Raw genomic sequence first — 20,202 nt, 5'->3', positions numbered from 1 at the left:
AGCTGCAGGACAGTGAAGTAGCTAGCTGGGTGACAGTCAGAAAGCGGGGTAGAGGGAAGAGTGCCAGGGAGGCTAGTCCTGATCTGGCACACCACAATAAGTTTGCTAAGTTGGCAGATGACGGGTTGCCAGTACAGGGGTAGCACTGCTGCAGCCAGGCATGTCCTCTGAAAGCCGGAGGAGTGACTGCTACAGTAAGGAGGGAAATAGGAGAGCAGTACAGGCCAGACAGGTGCTGGTAGTGGGGGACTCAATTATTAGGGGAACAGATAGGGCAATCTGTCACAAAGACAGGGATCGTCGGACGGTATGCTGCCTACCTGGCGCTCGAGTCCGACACATCGCTGATCGGGTTGACAGATTACTGGGAGGGGCTGGTGAGGACCCAGCGGTCATGGTGCACATTGGCACAAATGACAAAGTTAGAGGTAGGTGGAAGGTCCTTAAAGATGATTTCAGGGAATTGGGCTGCAAGCTGAAAGCAAGGACCTCCAATGTGGTATTTTCCGAAATACTGCCTGTACCACGTGCCACGCCAGAGAGGCAATGGGAGATTGGGAAGGTTAATAAGTGGCTCAAGAATTGGTGTAGGAAGGAGGGGTTTGGGTTCCTGCAGAACTGGGCCGACTTCTCAGTTGGCTACAGGCTCTACGCTAGGGACAGGCTGCATCTCAATGGGGAAGGTGCAGCTGTGCTGGGGGAGAAAATGGTTAGAAGGTTGGAGGAGTGTTTAAACTAGGGATTGGGGGGGAGGGTATTCAATTTATAGGAGGGAAGATAGGGCAGATAGAGACCTGGGCACAATTAAGGAAGTTGGGGGTGGCGGTGGCATGGGGGGTGGGGTTAGAACAGTTAATAATTTAAGAAAGAATAGAGGTACAGAGAGGAACATCAAGTGCATGTATACTAATGCCAGAAGCCTCGCCAACAAAATGGACGAATTAGAATTAATGTTGTTGGAGCATAATTATGACATGGTGGGGATATCTGAAACATGGCTGGATGAGAGCCATGACTGGGCTGTTAACTTGCAGGGCTATAGTCTGTTCAGAAATGACCGAACGGATAAGCGAGGGGGAGGGGTGTGTCTGTATGTAAAATCGTCCTTAAAACCCATCCTGCGTGATAATATAGGTAAATCTAATGAAAATGTAGAGTCCCTGTGGGTGGAGATAAGAGGAGGGGGAAAAAATAATAAATTACTGATAGGGGTTTGTTATAAATCTCCAAAAATAATGGAAGCAATGGAGAATATCCTCGTAAAGCAAATAGATGAAGCTGCGACTCAAGGAGAAGTCATTATTATGGGGGACTTCAACTACCCTGAAATAGATTGGGGAACAGAAACCTGCAGTTCCAGCAAAGGTAATCGGTTTTTGACAACTATGAGAGACAATTACCTTTCACAACTGGTTCAGGACCCAACAAGAAAGGGGGCACTGCTAGACCTAATACTAACCAACAGGCCAGACCGCATATCAAATATAAGGGTTGGGGGTCACTTGGGGAATAGTGATCACAAAATAATAAGTTTTCATGTCTCCTTTAATAGGATGTGTAGTAGAGGGGTGACAAGGACACTAAACTTCAGGAGGGCAAATTTCCAACAGATGAGAGATGATCTTGGTGCAATTAACTGGGACGATATCCTGAGACATAAAAATACACAAAGAAAATGGGAGACGTTTATTAGCATCCTGGATAGGACCTGTGCACAGTATATACCATATGGGTATAAACATACTAGAAATAGGAGGAAACCAATATGGCTAAATAGAGCTGTAAGGGGTGCAATAAGGGACAAAAAGAAAGCATTTAGAGAATTAAAGGAAGTAGGTAGTGATGAGGCACTAAATAAATACAGAAAATTAAATAAATTCTGTAAAAAGCAAATCAAGGCAGCAAAAATTGAGACAGAGAGACTAATTGCCAGAGAGTAAAAATAATCCCAAAATATTCTTTAACTACATAAATAGTAAGAAACTAAAAAATGAAAGTGTTGGCCCCCTTAAAAATAGTCTGGGGGAAATGGTGGATGAGGATGAGGAAAAAGCCAATATGCTAAATGACTTTTTTTCATCAGTATTTACACAAGAAAATCCCATGGCAGACAATATGATCAGTGATAACAACAATTCCCCATTAAGTGTCTCCTGCTTAACCCAGCAGAAAGTACGGCGGCGTCTAAAAATCACTAAAATTGACAAATCTCCGGGCCCGGATGGGATACACCCCCGAGTACTGCAGGAATTAAGTACAGTCATTGATAGACCATTATTTTTAATCTTTAAAGAGTCCATAATATCAGGGTCTGTACCACAGGACTGGCGTATAGCAAATGTGGTGCCAATATTCAAAAAAGGGGACAAAAACTGAACTCGGAAATTATAGGCCAGTAAGCTTAACCTCTACTGTGGGTAAAATCCTGGAGGGCATTCTAAGGGATGCTATACTGGAGTATCTGATGAGGAATAACCTCATGACCCAGTATCAACATGGGTTTACTAGGGACCGTTCATGTCAGACTAATTTGATCAGCTTCTATGAAGAGGTAAGTTCCGGACTGGACCAAGGGAACCCAGTAGATGTAGTGTATATGGACTCTTCAAAAGCTTTTGATACGGTGCCACACAAAAGGTTGATACATAAAATGAGAATAATGGGGATAGGGGAAAATATGTGTAAGTGGGTTGAGAGCTGGCTCAGGTATAGGAAACAAAGGGTGGTTATTAATGGAGCACACTCGGACTGGGTCGCGGTTAGCAGTGGCGTACCACAGGGGTCAGTATTGGGCCCTCTTCTTTTTAACATATTTATTAATGACCTTGTAGGGGGCATTCAGAGTAGAATTTCAATATTTGCAGATGACACTAAACTCTGCAGGGTAATCAATACAGGGGAGGACAATTTTATATTACAGGATGATTTATGTAAACTTGAAGCTTGGGCTGATAAATGGCAAATGAGCTTTAATGGGGATAAATGTAAGGTCATGCACTTGGGTAGAAGTAATAAGATGTATAACTATGTGCTTAATTCTAAAACTCTGGGCAAAACCGTCAATGAAAAAGACCTGGGTGTATGGGTGGATGACAAACTCATATTCAGTGGCCAGTGTCAGGCAGCTGCTACAAAGGCAAATAAAATAAAGGGATGTATCAAAAGAGGCATAGATGCTCATGAGGAGAACATAATTTTACCTCTATACAAGTCACTAGTGCGACCACACTTAGAATACTGTGCACAGTTCTGGTCTCCGGTGTATAAGAAAGACATAGCTGAACTGGAGCGGGTGCAGAGAAGAGCGACCAAGGTTATTAGAGGACTGGGGGGTCTGCAATACCAAGATAGGTTATTACACTTGGGGCTGTTTAGTTTGGAAAAACGAAGACTAAGGGGTGATCTTATTTTAATGTATAAATATATGAGGGGACAGTACAAAGACCTTTCTGATGATCTTTATAATCATAGACCTGAGACAGGGACAAGGGGGCATCATCTACGTCTGGAGGAAAGAAGGTTTAAGCATAATAACAGACGTGGATTCTTTACTGTAAGAGCAGTGAGACTATGGAACTCTCTGCCGTATGATGTTGTAATGAGTGATTCACTGCTAAAATTTAAGAGGGGACTGGATGCCTTTCTTGAAAAGTATAATGTTACAGGGTTTATACACTAGATTTCTTGATAGGGCGTTGATCCAGGGAACTAGTCTGATTGCCGTATGTGGAGTCGGGAAGGAATTTTTTTCCCCAATGTGGAGCTTACTCTTTGCCACATGGGTTTTTTTTTGCCTTCCTCTGGATCAACATGTTAGGGCATGTTAGGTTAGGCTATGGGCTGAACTAGATGGACTTAAAGTCTTCCTTCAACCTTAATAACTATGTAACTATGTAACTATGTATATTGCTGTATGGAGGACTATACTGTCTGGTTTCTGAGCTATTGTAAAATTTATAATAGATATCACTCATGTAATGAAAGAAGTAAGTGAAATCTTTGGCATTGTAATATACCTATATTTCTCTGCCATATCTGTGCATCATTAATCGTGGTATGTGTTAAAGAGGCCCACTGAGACTCTTTTGCCCGGGGCCCACAAAAATCTGTTCATGCTTGTATGGTGGAAGCAAGTCTAAACATGGGGATCCTGAAAAACGCAGTAAAAAAAACTCAGCAAGAAAAGCAGCAAAAAAGCCAGCCAAACTTGCTTTTTGTCTGCGACTTTTTTACTGCCAAGACATCAGGTTTTGGCTGCAGAAAAAAGCAGCAAAAAAGCAACATGTGAACATAGCCTAAGATCTACGTAGAAACAGGAGGTCAATTTTCCCTATATGAGTCACAAGTCACTGCTAAAGCCTGGCAGGGTGAAGGAGGGAGCAGCTGGGCCAGGAGTTGCAAGGAACAGAGACTTACTTTTTCTACATAGAGCAGAGAAAAGAGAAGAAATAACTGGGCAGAAAATCAAAATGAGCAATTGTCAGTACACAGTACTAAATAATATGATGATTGCAATATATTGAGATAATAACTTTGATGGAAGTGCTACCTTAATAAATGTGTCACATTTTTCAGTCTAGTCTGCGCTGAGACTGGCATTCAAGAGGCTGGTCCACGTAAATTGTCACCAATTGACTCACCCCGTACTAACTGTACAAAATTGCATACTGGAAACTGGGGGAGAAGTTTTGTTCCTATATTTGATTTTAAATTGTTGGGTTGAAATGTTGGTATATTTTATGCATAAAGGGCTTGTCTTATTTAAAAAAAAGAAATGCAATATCAGAAAAATCCTCTTTACTCATGTGCCAATAAAGTACAGACGTTCCAGTAGTTCATCTTGAGTCTTAGTTTACAAGAACTGCTAGATCCACCTCAGATAAAACTGTGATTTTATCGTATGTACTGTATGTGTAAATATTTAGAATAGATGTAATCATCAGAGTGATTATTTTTCACTTTTATCACAGGTCATCAAGTAAGACAATGTCAGAGGAAAATAAAAATGGTGATGAAAATGTCAACAAGGAAGAATACACAGAAAGTACCACTCTGCAGATCCAAACAGGTCCAGAATCTGTATCCAGAGAACATGAAATCTCTGAATCAGACTGCCAGACTTTTTACCCAACTATAGAGTGTGGTTTGGGTGTAATGGAAGCAGAAAAAGGCAAAGAGATCCTTTTGTACCACAATATTACTCCTAAAGTTATCGAAACTTCACAAGGTGACACAACAATTGACTTTCCTATCACGCGAAGAATAGAAGAAGGACGACAGGGTGCTATGGTGGAATTACAGTTGTCCCTCTCACAAGACATGCACTTGAGTGCTGGAGGTGTTCCTATTGTCACTCTTTTGAGTGCTGACATATCTTCTAACACAGAGCACACTGTACAAAAAAGTGAAGTTGATGCTCCAGCATCTCCAACACCAACTCAGAAGGCATCTACAACATTACAGATAACCGGCAAGCAGCAGCCAAAAATTATCCCACTAAGAGAAGCACAAGAAACAACATTTCCCAAAGTTGAATTGATCTTAGACTGCTCTGCTAGAGAACTTGAGTCCCACTCTTTGCCTGCTGAGGGGTGTGATAAGTCTGTAGAGGAAGGAGGGCACTCAGAGGAACCTCCTTCTACTGTCTCCTTTGGAATCACAGTAGAAGACTCAGAGCAAGGCGAAGAGGATCAGCAGGATCACATCAGACCTAACAAACACCGGGCCAGGCACGCCAGTAAGTAATATATATATATGGCCTTTCATTACTTATTCTACGGTGACGTGACATTTGCACATTTGTCCAACGCCTATAATCTTTTCTTCCTAATTTTAATTGTCAGCACTTACAATTGTAAGAATAAGATATCTGTGCATCTCATTGCATGAAATGTCTTGTGCATGCAATGTCTTGACAGTGCAACAGAGGTTAATTGAAAGTTCATTGTAAAGTATAATGACGAGACTTGTTGAAATGGACAGTTAGCCTACGGGTCCGCCTGCATGAAAAGCATGATGATCCTTGCAGAAGGCAGTTTGACAGACACTAACATGTGGAGCACTGGGTAGCTACATGATCCTTTCCATTTTGTGAGTCTGCTAGACTGTGAAATGAACTTACTATTTCTTCTGCCTTGATCCCTTTAGAGGTCAGACACAAATTCTATTCTGAGAAATAGCCTGACGTAGTCCAAAACTACATGCTGACTTTACAATATTCACTTAACTTTCCTGGATAACATTACTAGGGTTGTAGTGGAAGCTGGAAATCGCAGACTGAAACTAGAGTAGACTATGAATTAACCTGATTTATAAGTAATCGGTGAGTACCAATCTTTATGTGTAGATGTTTATTGTATCCAGGTCCTGATCATTCTTCTACTGATCACTGTAGGCAAAAGGAACAGGCAATAGTCCCGATGTGCAAAGGAGGACTAGTCTGCATGGGTGTCTTAGATATGACAGTGAGCTCAAGAGCAACAGGCAATAGTTGTCACTTATGTCACTGGCTACTACTGAGTCACAGAACTGGCCAATGATTACTTTTATTATGCTTTAGAAAATAAAATGTTACTATTTATAAGAAATTTTTCCCCAGTCAATGTAGAATCCCCAGACTCGAAAAATTACGTACTGCAACAATTGTTTTTTAACCCAATCTCTATTCTTGTAATTGTGAACAGATCGAGAATTTCTTGAGCCAAGACAGATGATCATTGGTTTTGACTGATCAAACCACAATGGTCATTATCCCAATGAAAATATATACAGAGAGAGAGATATCTATACATCTATCTATCTATCTCTCTCTATATATATATTTATATGCAAATATGCAATGTATATAGACATATATATTTATTAATATTATTATTAGTAACTGTATGAAAGCATACTGGCTAAACTTGTGCTTTCTTTTGTATTAATAATGATGTTGCAATTGTTGAATATTGCATTTATTGATAGTGGATGTAAGGAGATGCTGGGAGTCATTGTTCTATGATAGCTTGTGAGTCACAGATTGAAAACCACTGCATAATGTGTATATATGTATATATATATATATATATATATATATATATATATATATATATGTATATATATGATATATTATAGTGATTTTCCTTATGACTGTAGTGTAATTATTATGTTGTATAGGGATGGGTTTTTACACATTTTTCTTGTGCATACAAATGGATAAAAAATGTAGTGTCAGTAATTGAAGGATAATGTTTTTTTTTCCCAAAAAATGTGAAAATATTTAAATAGACTTTTAGTAAAAAGTTCTGAAAAACATTTGCTTTTGAGTCAGTTTTCAGCAGATTAATTATAAAGGAAAAAAGCGTGGTCGCTGACTGCCCAGCAGAAGGGTCCGGCCAGGGGATGATCTGTTTATCTAATCAGCTGTTAGAAGCTGTCACATAAACTTCTGGGAAGGGACTGGGGTAGCTGTCGGAATGCAGTGCTGAGGTAAGGGGGCTGTAAATAAGAAGCTAGCCCCAAAGCTTAGGCAGGAATTCAAGGCATACTTTTCAGCACTTAGAGTTTTGACACAGTTGTGTGCTAGGTTTACTAAGAATATCTCGCGTGACAAGTGAAAATTGAATGTATCTAACATGTATTTCATACTGACGTGTTTCCATGTGCCTGAAAACCGAGATCAATAGACTGATGGATTCATTTCTGACGAGAGAAAAACTGTAAGGTTGATTCACTTGTGCCTCCTCCTGCTAATATTAACCTATTTGTAAATGGAAAAAGTTCTCCAAACCCCCCAGAAAAATAGCCCCTATTTTGAGCGCTTTTAATTTATTTAACCTTTTGGAATGCACAAGCAATGAATGAATTAATTAATTAATTTACCAATAAACCAAACAACCAGCCTCTTGTAAAAACAGTTTACTCCAGCTACTAGGACCAGCGCTGATTACCAAAATGGGGCATTTTTACTGCCTTTAGAATGAAGCAGCAGTGCACATGTTTGATCATTTCTCCATTAATTCTCTATGGGGCTGCCTAGCGCTGTGCTTGATTTTTGGAGGGTAGCTCCATAGAGAATGAATAGAACGGCAGGCCAGCATCTGACCTGCTACTCCATTTTGTTAGCGCTATAAAAGATTTTTGTTGGGGATAGATATTTCCGGTTCTGCCTGTCCCAGCGGCCGGACCCCTACTCATCAGTTATATATCATCTATGTCCTGGACAAGCCCTTTAAGCTGGCTATATTTTCAATGAAAAATTATTTATTGGAAAACATAAGGCCTCAGATACGTTTTTACCAGATGATATTAAACTCAACATTAATTGTAGTATTATAGCATTATACCAGCCAACAACAAAGAAAAAATGTTAAAGCTCGAATAACGTGTGGAACAGATTTCGATTGATTGGAAGAGATCATTTTGTAATTAGTTGGAAGCAATCAATCAACCAATCAGCTACTAAGCTGGGCATTGATGTAAAGATATTTTTCACAATCTATCCAGCAACATTGGCTAATAAAAAACTAAACCCTGTCTTTGTAGCATTATACCATTATTAACCAAGAAACCTCCGCATTACCATTCAGACAGCTGCTTATTGAGACTAAGTGACTATTGAAGCAGCGGCTGGGCAAGCTCTGTGGGTCATCACAGGAATAGGGCTAAAATCCACCTATGGCCCTGCGTCAGTCCAACCTGCAAGTTCATTGCAGAAATGTGAGGGTCAGTCTCAGATTTTTGTCCTGGATTCCAGCGCAAATATATGTCAGTTTTTTCACATGAAGAAACCTATGAATGAAAAATACCCTTAGGAGACCTACTTGTGGTAGCTCTCTTTTGCTGTTTTTTTTTTCTGCTACAGGAATCTGTCCTGACATCCGACTAGGATTAGAAAAACCCACATTCTTCAAAAACAGTCTTATTCAGTGGTATGTGATGGATTTCTTCATCAGAACACTTCTACATGGGAACATGCCCTACATTGACTTTCACACATTTTGGGGAGTATTTTGGAGATGCACATTTTTAACATCCAGTACTGACTAATATATATATATATATATATATATATATATATATATATATATATATATATATATATATATATATATATATATATATGTATATATATATATATGTATATATATATATATATATATATATATATATATATGAAAAATGAAAGAAGGAACGCTGCACTCACCGTTGTTTGTGGTCAAATCTTCGTTATTGCGACATGCGATAACAAATCTTCACGGCACGGGGGAGTTTAGTGAGGAAGGGACAAGTGAGGCGGGACGACGGCCGTTTCGCGCTAGGTAGTTGCGCTTCTACGGGTCTGAGTCCGAGGGGAAGCCACGCCGGAGAAAAGGTGAAGAAACTCCTCCCCTCCAGCGTCACCTCCGATCGGGCTGAAAAAAAGTGCAGCGTGCAAGGGTAAGGTTAAGAACAATTATAAAAACAACGTTGGAAAAACCTTATATTAAAAGGACATGTATTGGTGTTTTGGCTTCATGAGAAGAGCCGAGAAATATAGAGATATTTTTGTCCTTTTTTTATCTCTTTTTTATGGATACATACATTTTCAATATACCTATTGGGGTACCGAGCGGGTTATGTGAAGCATCTTTTTCTGTAATGGAGACCATTGAAACGAAAAGAGAAAATGAGCAGCAACTTCTATACTTGTCATAAAGGTATGCGGTGAAATAATGTAAACGCCGCTTGCCTCGATAATTTCATTCTAACCTGTATGATCTGAATATATTAATTATATGTTGGGGATACAAAAGACAGTTACATGCAAATAGTATTACAGGAAGATGGACATATCTGTCTTATCATTAAAGCCAGCAGGACCGGTCGCTCTTGTTTTCATGATCCATTTGGCTTCCTGTTGTAATAAAGTCTTTCCCAGGTCTCCCCCCCTGTGTAGTGGCAAACACTCTTTCTACACCTGCATAGGTAAGGACTGTGGGATCGCCCTTATGGCACTCTTTGATGTGGCTAATAAGCCTAGGTACCCCTTTGCCCGAGGAAATTGATTTAAAGTGCTCTCTGAACCGAATATATAGTTTCCTGATAGTTTTCCCTACATAGAAACGTTTACAAGGACAGAAAAGCACATACACGACATATTCAGTTTTACATGAAATGTAAACGTTTCTATGTAGCCACATCAAAGAGTGCCATAAGGGCGATCCCACAGTCCTTACCTATGCAGGTGTAGAAAGAGTGTTTGCCACTACACAGGGGGGAGACCTGGGAAAGACTTTATTACAACAGGAAGCCAAATGGATCATGAAAACAAGAGCGACCGGTCCTGCTGGCTTTAATGATAGGACAGATATGTCCATCTTCCTGTAATACTATTTGCATGTAACTGTCTTTTGTATCCCCAACATATAATTAATATATTCAGATCATACAGGTTAGAATGAAATTATCGAGGCAAGCGGCGTTTACATTATTTCACCGCATACCTTTATGACAAGTATAGAAGTTGCTGCTCATTTTCTCTTTTCGTTTCAATGGTCTCCATTACAGAAAAAGATGCTTCACATAACCCGCTCGGTACCCCAATAGGTATATTGAAAATGTATGTATCCATAAAAAAGAGATAAAAAAAGGACAAAAATATCTCTATATTTCTCTGCTCTTCTCATGAAGCCAAAACACCAATACATGTCCTTTTAATATAAGGTTTTTCCAACGTTGTTTTTATAATTGTTCTTAACCTTACCCTTGCATGCTGCACTTTTTTTCAGCCCGATCGGAGGTGACGCTGGAGGGGAGGAGTTTCTTCACCTTTTCTCCGGCGTGGCTTCCCCTCGGACTCAGACCCGTAGAAGCGCAACTACCTAGCGCGAAACGGCCGTCGTCCCGCCTCACATGTCCCTTCCTCACTAAACTCCCCCGTGCTGTGAAGATTTGTTATCGCATGTCGCAATAAAGAAGATTTGACCACAAACAACGGTGAGTGCTGCGTTCCTTCTTTCATTTTTCAGTACTTGAGACTACTTTCTAACGCTAGCACCGCCGTTCAGAATACGTCAATGGATTCCTTTTTATTCATATGCACCCTGTAAGATCCTCCGAAGTTGAGTTGTGCCACTTCATTTTTTTCTACTATATATATATATATATATATATATATATATATACAGTATATGTGTGTGTGTGGGAAGGGATTGTTCTTATTGTTGGAAATTTGTTTCAATTATTCCCCCATTCCGACAAGATTTCTGACTCAACACTTACCACCTCTTTATACTTACGTCAGCGTAGGGGAGTCTTTTAGTCTTTAGATCTTGATGGCTTATTCTGCCCACCCATGCACATGAGCGTATTATCCATCTTGGTCTGACCCAATCAAACATCACATTGCACCCTGGCCAATGTTAGTTTATGGGGCTGTGCACATGTCTGATTTTTTCTTTGGATAGAGTATGTCCGAGGAAAAAAAATTGTGCATGTCTATGATTGATTGTTCCGATATTCGGAATGCACTCAGCCACGCAAGGCAGTGAGTGCGTGGAAATCATCAGACTGCACTCAGATGACATCTGAGTGCAGTCCGATTTCTGCTGACAAACACAATGGAGAAGATGGGGAAATAGTGTTTTCCATCTTCTCCTTAGTGTGCTACAGTTCTCTCATCAGAGAGAATTGGATCACACTATGTTGACTCTGATCAAACGCTGATCAGGGTGTTATTTGCATAATCGACCCAATTTTCTTGGATAAAAAATGTTCCCATGCCCTTAGGATATACCGTCAATATCAGATTGGTGGGGGTCCCCAATTATCGTCTCTTTTCAGCTGCCACAAAGGCTGGTTATAAACAGTATAATAACAGCACTGCCCCATATACTGAGTAGTGGTCATTCTCAAGTGAATAGCCTCACCTGTGAACGCCCACTGCATTGAACGGAGCTGTGTTGTTCCATCCCTATACACTGTTTACATCCGGCTGCCACCAGAGCCTTTTTTGGGTAGGACATTACCAATATTTGAACGTTTACCCATAAAGATAAATAAGCAGCACTCCAATTAAATGTGAAATTTACTAGACCATGTATTGGCCCATATATACATATACACAAAGAATATAGAGCGGCACAGCGGCAAACATTTATTTCCATTAGAGTGGAGCAGCGGCAGCAGTCGGCATGCTCAAACGCAGCTCCGTTCCTTAACTACGGGTTTCGGCTTTTCCTGGCAACCTCATAGAAAATGAATGTGAAGCTGCCAGAAATACAACATGTTTCTCTACTTTGTAGTGGGATAACATTATCATGTCATGGATAAAAATTTCTAGTTCTGCAGATCCTTGAGGGTCCCAGCTTTGGGACACCCACTGATCAACAAGTTATCACCTATCCTTAGGATTAGTGATACCTTGTTTTCAATGGACAACCCTTTTAAACAAATTATTTATCTGTATTATATTTCAGCTTCCTTCTGCTGGCACACAAGTATCAAAAGACTAAATCTATTATTTCTTCATTAAATTCATCACATATAAATATTGGATAACTCCTTAACAACCACTGTATTTTCATCATAGGTATATATATATATTAAAAGAAATATACAAAAATTTTAATTACCCCATTTCTCCTTTCAAAAGTTGACTTTAAAAAAATAAACATATTTGGTATTGTCATGTCCAAAAAAGTCATATCTAGCAAATTATCAAATTATTAAAATTATATGTTAAATGCCAAAAGGAAAAAAAATAGGATGTCACAAGTATCACAACACTTCCCCAAAAAATTTAATAAAAAGCTATCAAAATGTCATATGTTCCCAAATATGTTATCAATAAAAGAGTCAAGGCACAAAGAACAAGCCTTCACGCAGCTACTTCGACAGAATAAAAAAAGTTTCTAGTCTCAGAAATGACAAATTATTATTTTTTTTAATTCAAATTTCAGAATCTTTTTCAATCACGAAAATAGTGGAAAACTGTATAAGCTTGGTATCACCGTCATTGTACTGACCTGGAGAATCATGCTGCCAAGTAATTTTTAGCACACAATTAGTGATGTGAAAACAAAAAGCAAAAAACAATGTCAAAATTACTTTTTTTTTCACATTATCACCGCACTTTTAATTTCTTTCACGTTTTTCTATTCACTGTATGGTAAAATGAATGGTAAATAAAAAGAATTGATCGTCCTATAGAAAACAAGTCCTCATATGGTTGTGTTGATGGAACAATAAAAAAGGGAGGAAAAAACGAGAATGCAAATGCAAAAAAATCCCTGGTTATTAAAGGGTTAAGCTGAATAATGTACATACTGAGCAAAGAAAAAAAAGCAAATGTTCAAAAATTCATCCTGTTCCATAACAATTGGTCACACAGTATCTCTGCCATGTTCTCATAACTTACTCAATTGTATGATGTCATCAACTTTAAAATGTAAATTTCAAAAATAAGTGTTTCAATGTGCTATATATCAAGAATTATGACTACCCGAACCTGCCTCTATTTAGAATGCCAATTCTGTATTTCTGAAGTTATGCTTTATAAAAAAGATTTGCAATGTAGTATATAACTATTTGTCAAACTATTCCTTTTATTTTTAATTTCCTTTATTTTATTCTTTAATTTAGGGCTCAGAAGAAGTGAGAGCCTCTCTGAAAAGCAAGTTAAAGAAGCCAAGTCTAAATGTAAAAGTATCGCTCTTCTCCTGACTGCCGCACCAAACCCCAATTCCAAGGGGGTGTTGATGTTTAAAAAGCGCCGGCAAAGGGCAAGAAAATTTACACTGACAAGCTACGGCACAGGGGAGCTTGAACGATACGAAGACGAAGAAGACGATAACGAGGAAGAAGAAAACAAAGAGAATACTTTTGAGGTCACTTTTTATGGGGCTAATGAATCAGATCTAGATGAAGATTTCCCAACAGATCCTGAAAACAGTGCACATATTGTAACTTTTGACTGGGACACTGGGCTAGTAGAGGTTGAAAAGAAACTAAATTCTATTGAAGCAATGGAAGAACTTCCAGAGACCAAAGGTAAAGGGGTCCTCATGTTTGCAAGGAGGAAGCAGAGGATGGATCAAATAACAGCAGAGCAAGAAGAGATGAGAAAACATAGTATCGAAGAGAAAGTGTCAATCACAGAGAATGCAAATAGCACAATATCATATCAGGCACAGCAACAAAAGCAAACCATTAAGACCCAGAGCTGTGTAAGCAAAAGTTACATAGAGGTTAGCAACAGTCAGCCAAGGGTACAGAATGGGTTTGCTGGAGCAAATGAGTCTAACAGTTCATTTCAGTCTTCTTCAAACAGAACAGCAAGACCCTTTGGTGGTGGAGCCCCAAATCAAATAGCTCTGGCATTTTCACCTACCAGAAATATAGCAAGCCCTATGTCTGATGTACCTGCACCACCGCCTTACTCTTCAGTCACGCCACCTCCTGAACCAAGATATCAAGTGTCTTCACCAGTGACTGCTAAAGCTCAGTCAGCTATTTGGGCTCCATCTTACCCTACAGAACAAATTGCTTCTAGAGATGAAAGAATTGCAGTTCCAGCAAGCAAGACAGGAATATTAATGGAAGCCAAGCGTAGGAGCACAAAACCTATGTTCACCTTTAAGGAGCAACCAAAAGTAAGCCCAAATCCAGCCCTACTAACACTTGTTCAGAATAGGGAAAGTAAACGTGGTACAGGCAATGAGTCAGGACCAGAAGAAGACTACCTTAGTCTTGGAGCAGAGGCATGTAATTTTATGCAAGCTCATGGTGGCAAGCAAAAAACACCTCCACCTGTTGCCCCAAAACCATCAGTCAAATCACCAACTACAGTTATGCCAATATCACCAGTATGGATCCCACCATCTGCTGCTGCTGCTGCTCCTGTGCAACAACAGTTTCCAGTCCATAATTCATTTCAAAGCCAAGGTCCTACAGAAGCCACCGTTGCACATTCAAATTTTCATTATAATCCTCCAAACACTCTTAATTTATCTGCTCCTCCAAGAGGTCCACCTAAAGTAACTACAAGTTTGAGCCAAATATCTAAGCCTAAAACACCACCTACTACTCCATCAGGGTCCGCAGGTCCAGCCTATGAGATGCCAGCTTTAAAAGGAAAAGGAGCAGAACTATTTGCCAGGAGACAATCTCGAATGGAAAAATTTGTTGTTGATTCAACCACGGTGCAAGAAAAAGCAGCTCGACCAATCTCTCCAACGCCATCATTACCATGTTCTTGGAAATATTCATCTAATGTCCGAGCTCCACCTCCATTGGCATACAATCCAATCCAATCACCACTTTATCCCCCAGCAGCAAATAAACCTGGATCCAAGTCTGGATCCTCAACTGCCAAGAAAAAGCCAACTAAAACAATGAGCCCTCTTGAAGTAATGAAACACCAGCCATATCAGCTTAACTCTTCGTTATTCACATTTCAGCCACCTTCTGCTACCACATCAGAAGCAGAAGTACCTAAGAAAACCACAAAGTCAAATGTTCTCCCACCAGCGAAGCAAGCTCAACCTGCAAGGCCTGTTAATGCTCCTTACATTAATGCCCAGCCAACACCTGTATATTCTCAGCAAGCTTACAGCACGCAGCCTTCCTTCCAGTCAAGTGTCTTTACTCCTACCAGCGACTCCTACCCTTCAGTGGGCTATGCCATGCAGCCTAGACAAGAATCACCGATAGCAACTCTGATTGCTCCTCCGAGGCCGAAATTTTCTGCAAAGAAAGCTGGTGCTACAGCCCAGGTGTGGAAACCAGAAGTTGGTGAAGAATAGTATTCAGTTTGGAAATATATTTCCACTTATAGAGGGAAAAATAGTTTGCGGTGGTGATCTGACATTGCCATATGTCCTGGCTATACTTAATACCATAACATTGTATCATCCTTTAAAATGGGTCCAAATCATTTATCACCTTTAAAAAAATAAATTGCGCATAGGTTTTCCTATATATGTGTGTGTACATATATATACAACTTTATTACAGTACTTGTCAGTAATTGACGTCCCAGTTGGATGCATACATTTGTATACTATTAAGTAATCAGGACTGTTGGGTTTGTGCTTCAACAATGAGTGTAGCGACTACTGATCACTACATATATAAAGCGATAATGCAATACCACTTTCTATTGTCTGTCCAGATCACCCACATTTTTTAACTTATATATACAAAGGTCAGTGATTAAGCTATCACTGATCAGTCTGAGCCCATGGTAGAACTATATTAAGAAAATGATGACATTTTTACAAAGTATACTCATAGTTAATTTATTTGGGGCTGATGTGTGAGTTTGTCATCTATGATTTATTTATTATTAAGTAAGATTGGTCATAAAGCATATACTTAAAAATGTACAGTATGTCCTGGAAAGGTTTATGCACAATGTAGGCTCAGGTAGGTATCAGAATCAATTTGTTACGTGTCTTAGTCTTAGAAATGGCCTACAATTCTAGTTATGGAGAGATAGCATAATGAATGAATGAAAGTGCAACGACACATCAGAGTAAGCTCATCCATTGTGGTTGAGCGAAGTATGTTTTATATAGGCTATGGTGGGTGGTTCTGGAAATGTTTTAGTGATTTGCAACATTTGATGGAGGTAACTATTCTAGAATGCTCCTAGGAAGCAGCTTCAGTTTGATAATGTAGTCCAATTTACCAGTTGCCATCCCTGCCAACTCCAAATGTGGATTATTTTATAAATATATAGTACAAGAGTTGAAGAGATCTACTTTTTTACTAGCAGAAACTTTTATAGTTACACATCTATCTGTTTGTTTTCCTTTTTTTAAAACTGTAACCAGTTCCACATATCAAAATGGGTCACTTTGAAATAGATTACTCCTTTGTAGAAAGTGCTAGTTGGTTGATCAGCAGCCATTTAATGCAGTGAGCAGTACTGTGATGTAAGAGACATTGTACACATGTATGCTTATCTTAAGGAAAGTCATTTTTTTCATTCATTACTTGTTCTTCATTTTATTGTGAAGTTTGTTTCCGTCACTTCTTACAAATTTTATGTTTCCAAAAGCCATTTTTCTATCACAGAAAAATAAGAATGCAACCCCTCCAAAAAAGACCATGATACTCTTATTATTCATATTGTAAAGCCTTACAATAACTTATTTTTATATTTAACGGCACTTAAATATCATGCACAATATAGACGTCTTAGATGTCAAAATCATGAAGATTTGCAACCTTTCACCTTTATTTGTCATCAGTTGTGAAGTACAATTAAGACTAGTATATAATATATTTCATTTCGACAGTTTTAGAGCTTATTAGGGTAGTAAATTGATAAGTAGACCCTTGATAAGTAGGCTCTAGTTCACACTATCATATCCACCGATCTGGGATTTAAAGGGCATGTAGGATCAAGCACTAATTAAAATCAGCTTAAGGGCAGTCCCACACGTCCAGATAATTCTGGTACCGGAAAAATCGGTACCGGAATTATCCGTGTTCGTGTGCCCGTGCGTTTCTGTGGCACATCAGTGTGGCACACGTGCGGCACACGTGTGCTGCCCGTGTGCCGACTGGGTACCACACGCACCGTGCAGGAGACAGCGCTAGAGATAAGCGCTGTCCCCCCACGTGGTGCTGAAGCCGCCATTCATATCTTCTCTGCAGCAGCGTTTGCTGTAGAGAAGATATGAATAATCCTTTTTTTGTTTGTTTCTCGTGTTTAACATAAAGATCCATGCGCCCGCCCGCTGATATTAAAATACTCACCCAGCTCCCTCGCTGGCGCTGCTTACTGTCCTGGCCGCATCTTCTACTGTATGAGCGGTCACGTGGGGCCGCCGATTACAGTTATGAATATGCGGCTCCACCTCCCATAGGGGTGGAGCCGCATATTCATTTCTGTAATGGGCGGCCCCACGTGACCGCATACAGGAGAAGCTGCGGCCAGGACAGGACACTGCGAGGGAGGCGGGTGAGTATTTTAATAACAGCGGGCGGCCGCACAGGGGGTGGGAGGGGGTGGGGACATGGATCTTTATGTTAAACACGAGAAACAAAAAAAAAAGGATTATTCATATCTTCTCTACAGCAAACGCTGCTGCAGAGAAGATATGAATGGCAGCTTCAGCACCATGTGGGGGGGGACAGCGATTACTGTAGCGCTGTCTCCTGCACGGCACACGGACTGCACACGGACAACGTCCGTGTGCGGTACGTGTTTTACACGGACCCATTGACTTTAATGGGTCCGTGTAATCCGTGCGCTCCCACGAACACTGACATGTCTCCGTGTTTGGCACACGGAGACACGGTCCGCAAAAAATCAATGACATCTGCACAGATGCATTGATTTCAATGTGTCTATGTGTGTCAGTGGCTCCAGTACGTGAGGAAACTGTCACCTCATGTACCGGAGCCACTGACGTGTGAAACCGGCCTAAGGCTGATGGGAGGAGTGCTCAGGCAAATATTGCGGAAGTCTCCTCCAATAGTACAGAAAAAAAAATTGACCGCTGAACAGAATAAGGCACTAGACACCCGCAGTAGCGCGCTTCACCGCACATCTGAATACCCCCTCATCCCAGCTTGCGGCCGGTAAGGTATATAATAATAATCATTTTATATAGCGCTAGCATATTCCGCAGCGCTTTACAGTTTGCACACATTATCATCGCTGTCCCCGGTGGGGCTCACAATCAAAATTCCCTATCAGTATGTCTTTGGAGTGTGGGAGGAAACTGGAGTACTCGGAGGAAACCCACGCAAACACGGGGAGAACATACAAACTCCTTGCAGATAATGTCCTTGATGGGATTTGAACCCAGGACTCCAGCACTGCAAGGCTGCAGTGCTAACCACTGAGCCACCATGCTGCTCACTTTTTTCCGCATTATAAGATGCACTCCCATTTTCCCCTCAAATTTGGGGGGAAAAAAGTGTGTCTTATAAACCGAAAAATACGGTATATAGACAGGATAATGCCAATATTAAGCCCCAGGCTATGGTAGCTAATGGCATCACATGCATAGTACGGATGCTCGTGGAGCCTATATGTGGAAAAGACACTTTTTTATGCACAATGAATGATATTAGCCCCCATAATTGTGATTTTTAGACATCTTTGACAAATGTTAAACCAAAGACTTCAAGGTCAACAGGACACTTTGCTGCTTTCATATATTTTATCTGATCATTCTTTCTTGTTATTGTTTCACTTTACTTTTTGTTGGTTATATCATACTATTAAATTAGAAATGGCCCAAGTAACACGGCTGGAACCCTAATGAGTATCTCTTGACCATACACATTAAAGGAAAGTTGTTAAAAGTCAGGACCGGCTGAGTAACGTGTAGGAGCAGTCTACACCTGCTACAGTTATTGAGATAGAGTGCGAATGTTTGGACATTTTATTTCCCTTTATCTAATGTGAAGGAGGGTCTCCTGGCTGTCCCCCAATTGCAGATATCAGGGGTATAAAATTGGAGTTATTTCCCTTTCCCCACTGAAATAATGCACACTTGGCCGACAGCTATTTATATTGTATGTGCACTTTACGATTAGTGAGATAGTGAGATAAGAAGACACAATTCCTGAAAACCCTTTTTCATGTCCGTATGTGATCCTAGATAGATAAGTACTAGTCAGTTATATACTGTATAAATCAGTAAGGTAAGAAATACATTTTTGCTTCCCTCTGTCCATTGGTTGCGTCTTCCATAATTCCATAGTTTTTCAAGTTCATTTGGTAATTTGTTATATTGGTGAACAAGCCTATATTAACACCCTTAGTATCTATTCATATCCATATCACATGTACAGCTGCTTCCAGTAAGCAGTAGGGCCCACTTCTCAGCCACTTAAGAAGAAGCTAAGTAATCAACAATACAGGAGCCCGGTAATATCTCTGGTATTCACCAACTGTACTATGTCAACCTTTTGCGACTGTAGCCTTCATATGAGCTGAGATGTCTGCCTTCTGTACAATTCCAGTAGAGACTGTGAGTGAACATCCCCTTTTGGAGCCATGTTAAAGTTCGAGAGGAGATTGTATTTCATGGCATACTAATTATCAAAAGTATGTGTGTTCCATTTAGAGATACATATGTAAGTGCTGGCTTTCAAGTAATTGGAAATCATATCCTCTGGTGTGAAATCCAAGTTGGAAAAATACCTTTATTGACTAAGTTTATGAATAGTATCATTGGCATTATGGTACTATTCGGAGGCTTAACTTGAAGA

At 40.0% G+C, this 20,202-nt stretch overlaps 1 protein-coding gene across 1 annotated transcript in view; it reads left to right on the top strand.

Annotated features, from left to right (window-relative positions):
- The window catches only part of SYNPO2 (synaptopodin 2), a 367,769-nt gene that overhangs the window by 290,614 nt on the left and 56,953 nt on the right, over positions 1–20,202 (top strand). The window contains exons 3-4 of the mRNA XM_077278542.1: positions 4,971–5,737; positions 13,606–15,737. Coding sequence (XP_077134657.1) covers positions 4,971–5,737; positions 13,606–15,737 — 2,899 coding nt within the window. The remainder of the gene's footprint in view (positions 1–4,970; positions 5,738–13,605; positions 15,738–20,202) is intronic.

Source organism: Ranitomeya variabilis, chromosome 1, assembly GCF_051348905.1.
Source record: "Ranitomeya variabilis isolate aRanVar5 chromosome 1, aRanVar5.hap1, whole genome shotgun sequence".
Classification (NCBI taxonomy): Eukaryota; Metazoa; Chordata; class Amphibia; order Anura; family Dendrobatidae; genus Ranitomeya; species Ranitomeya variabilis.
This window is presented reverse-complemented; position numbering and strand designations above follow the sequence as displayed.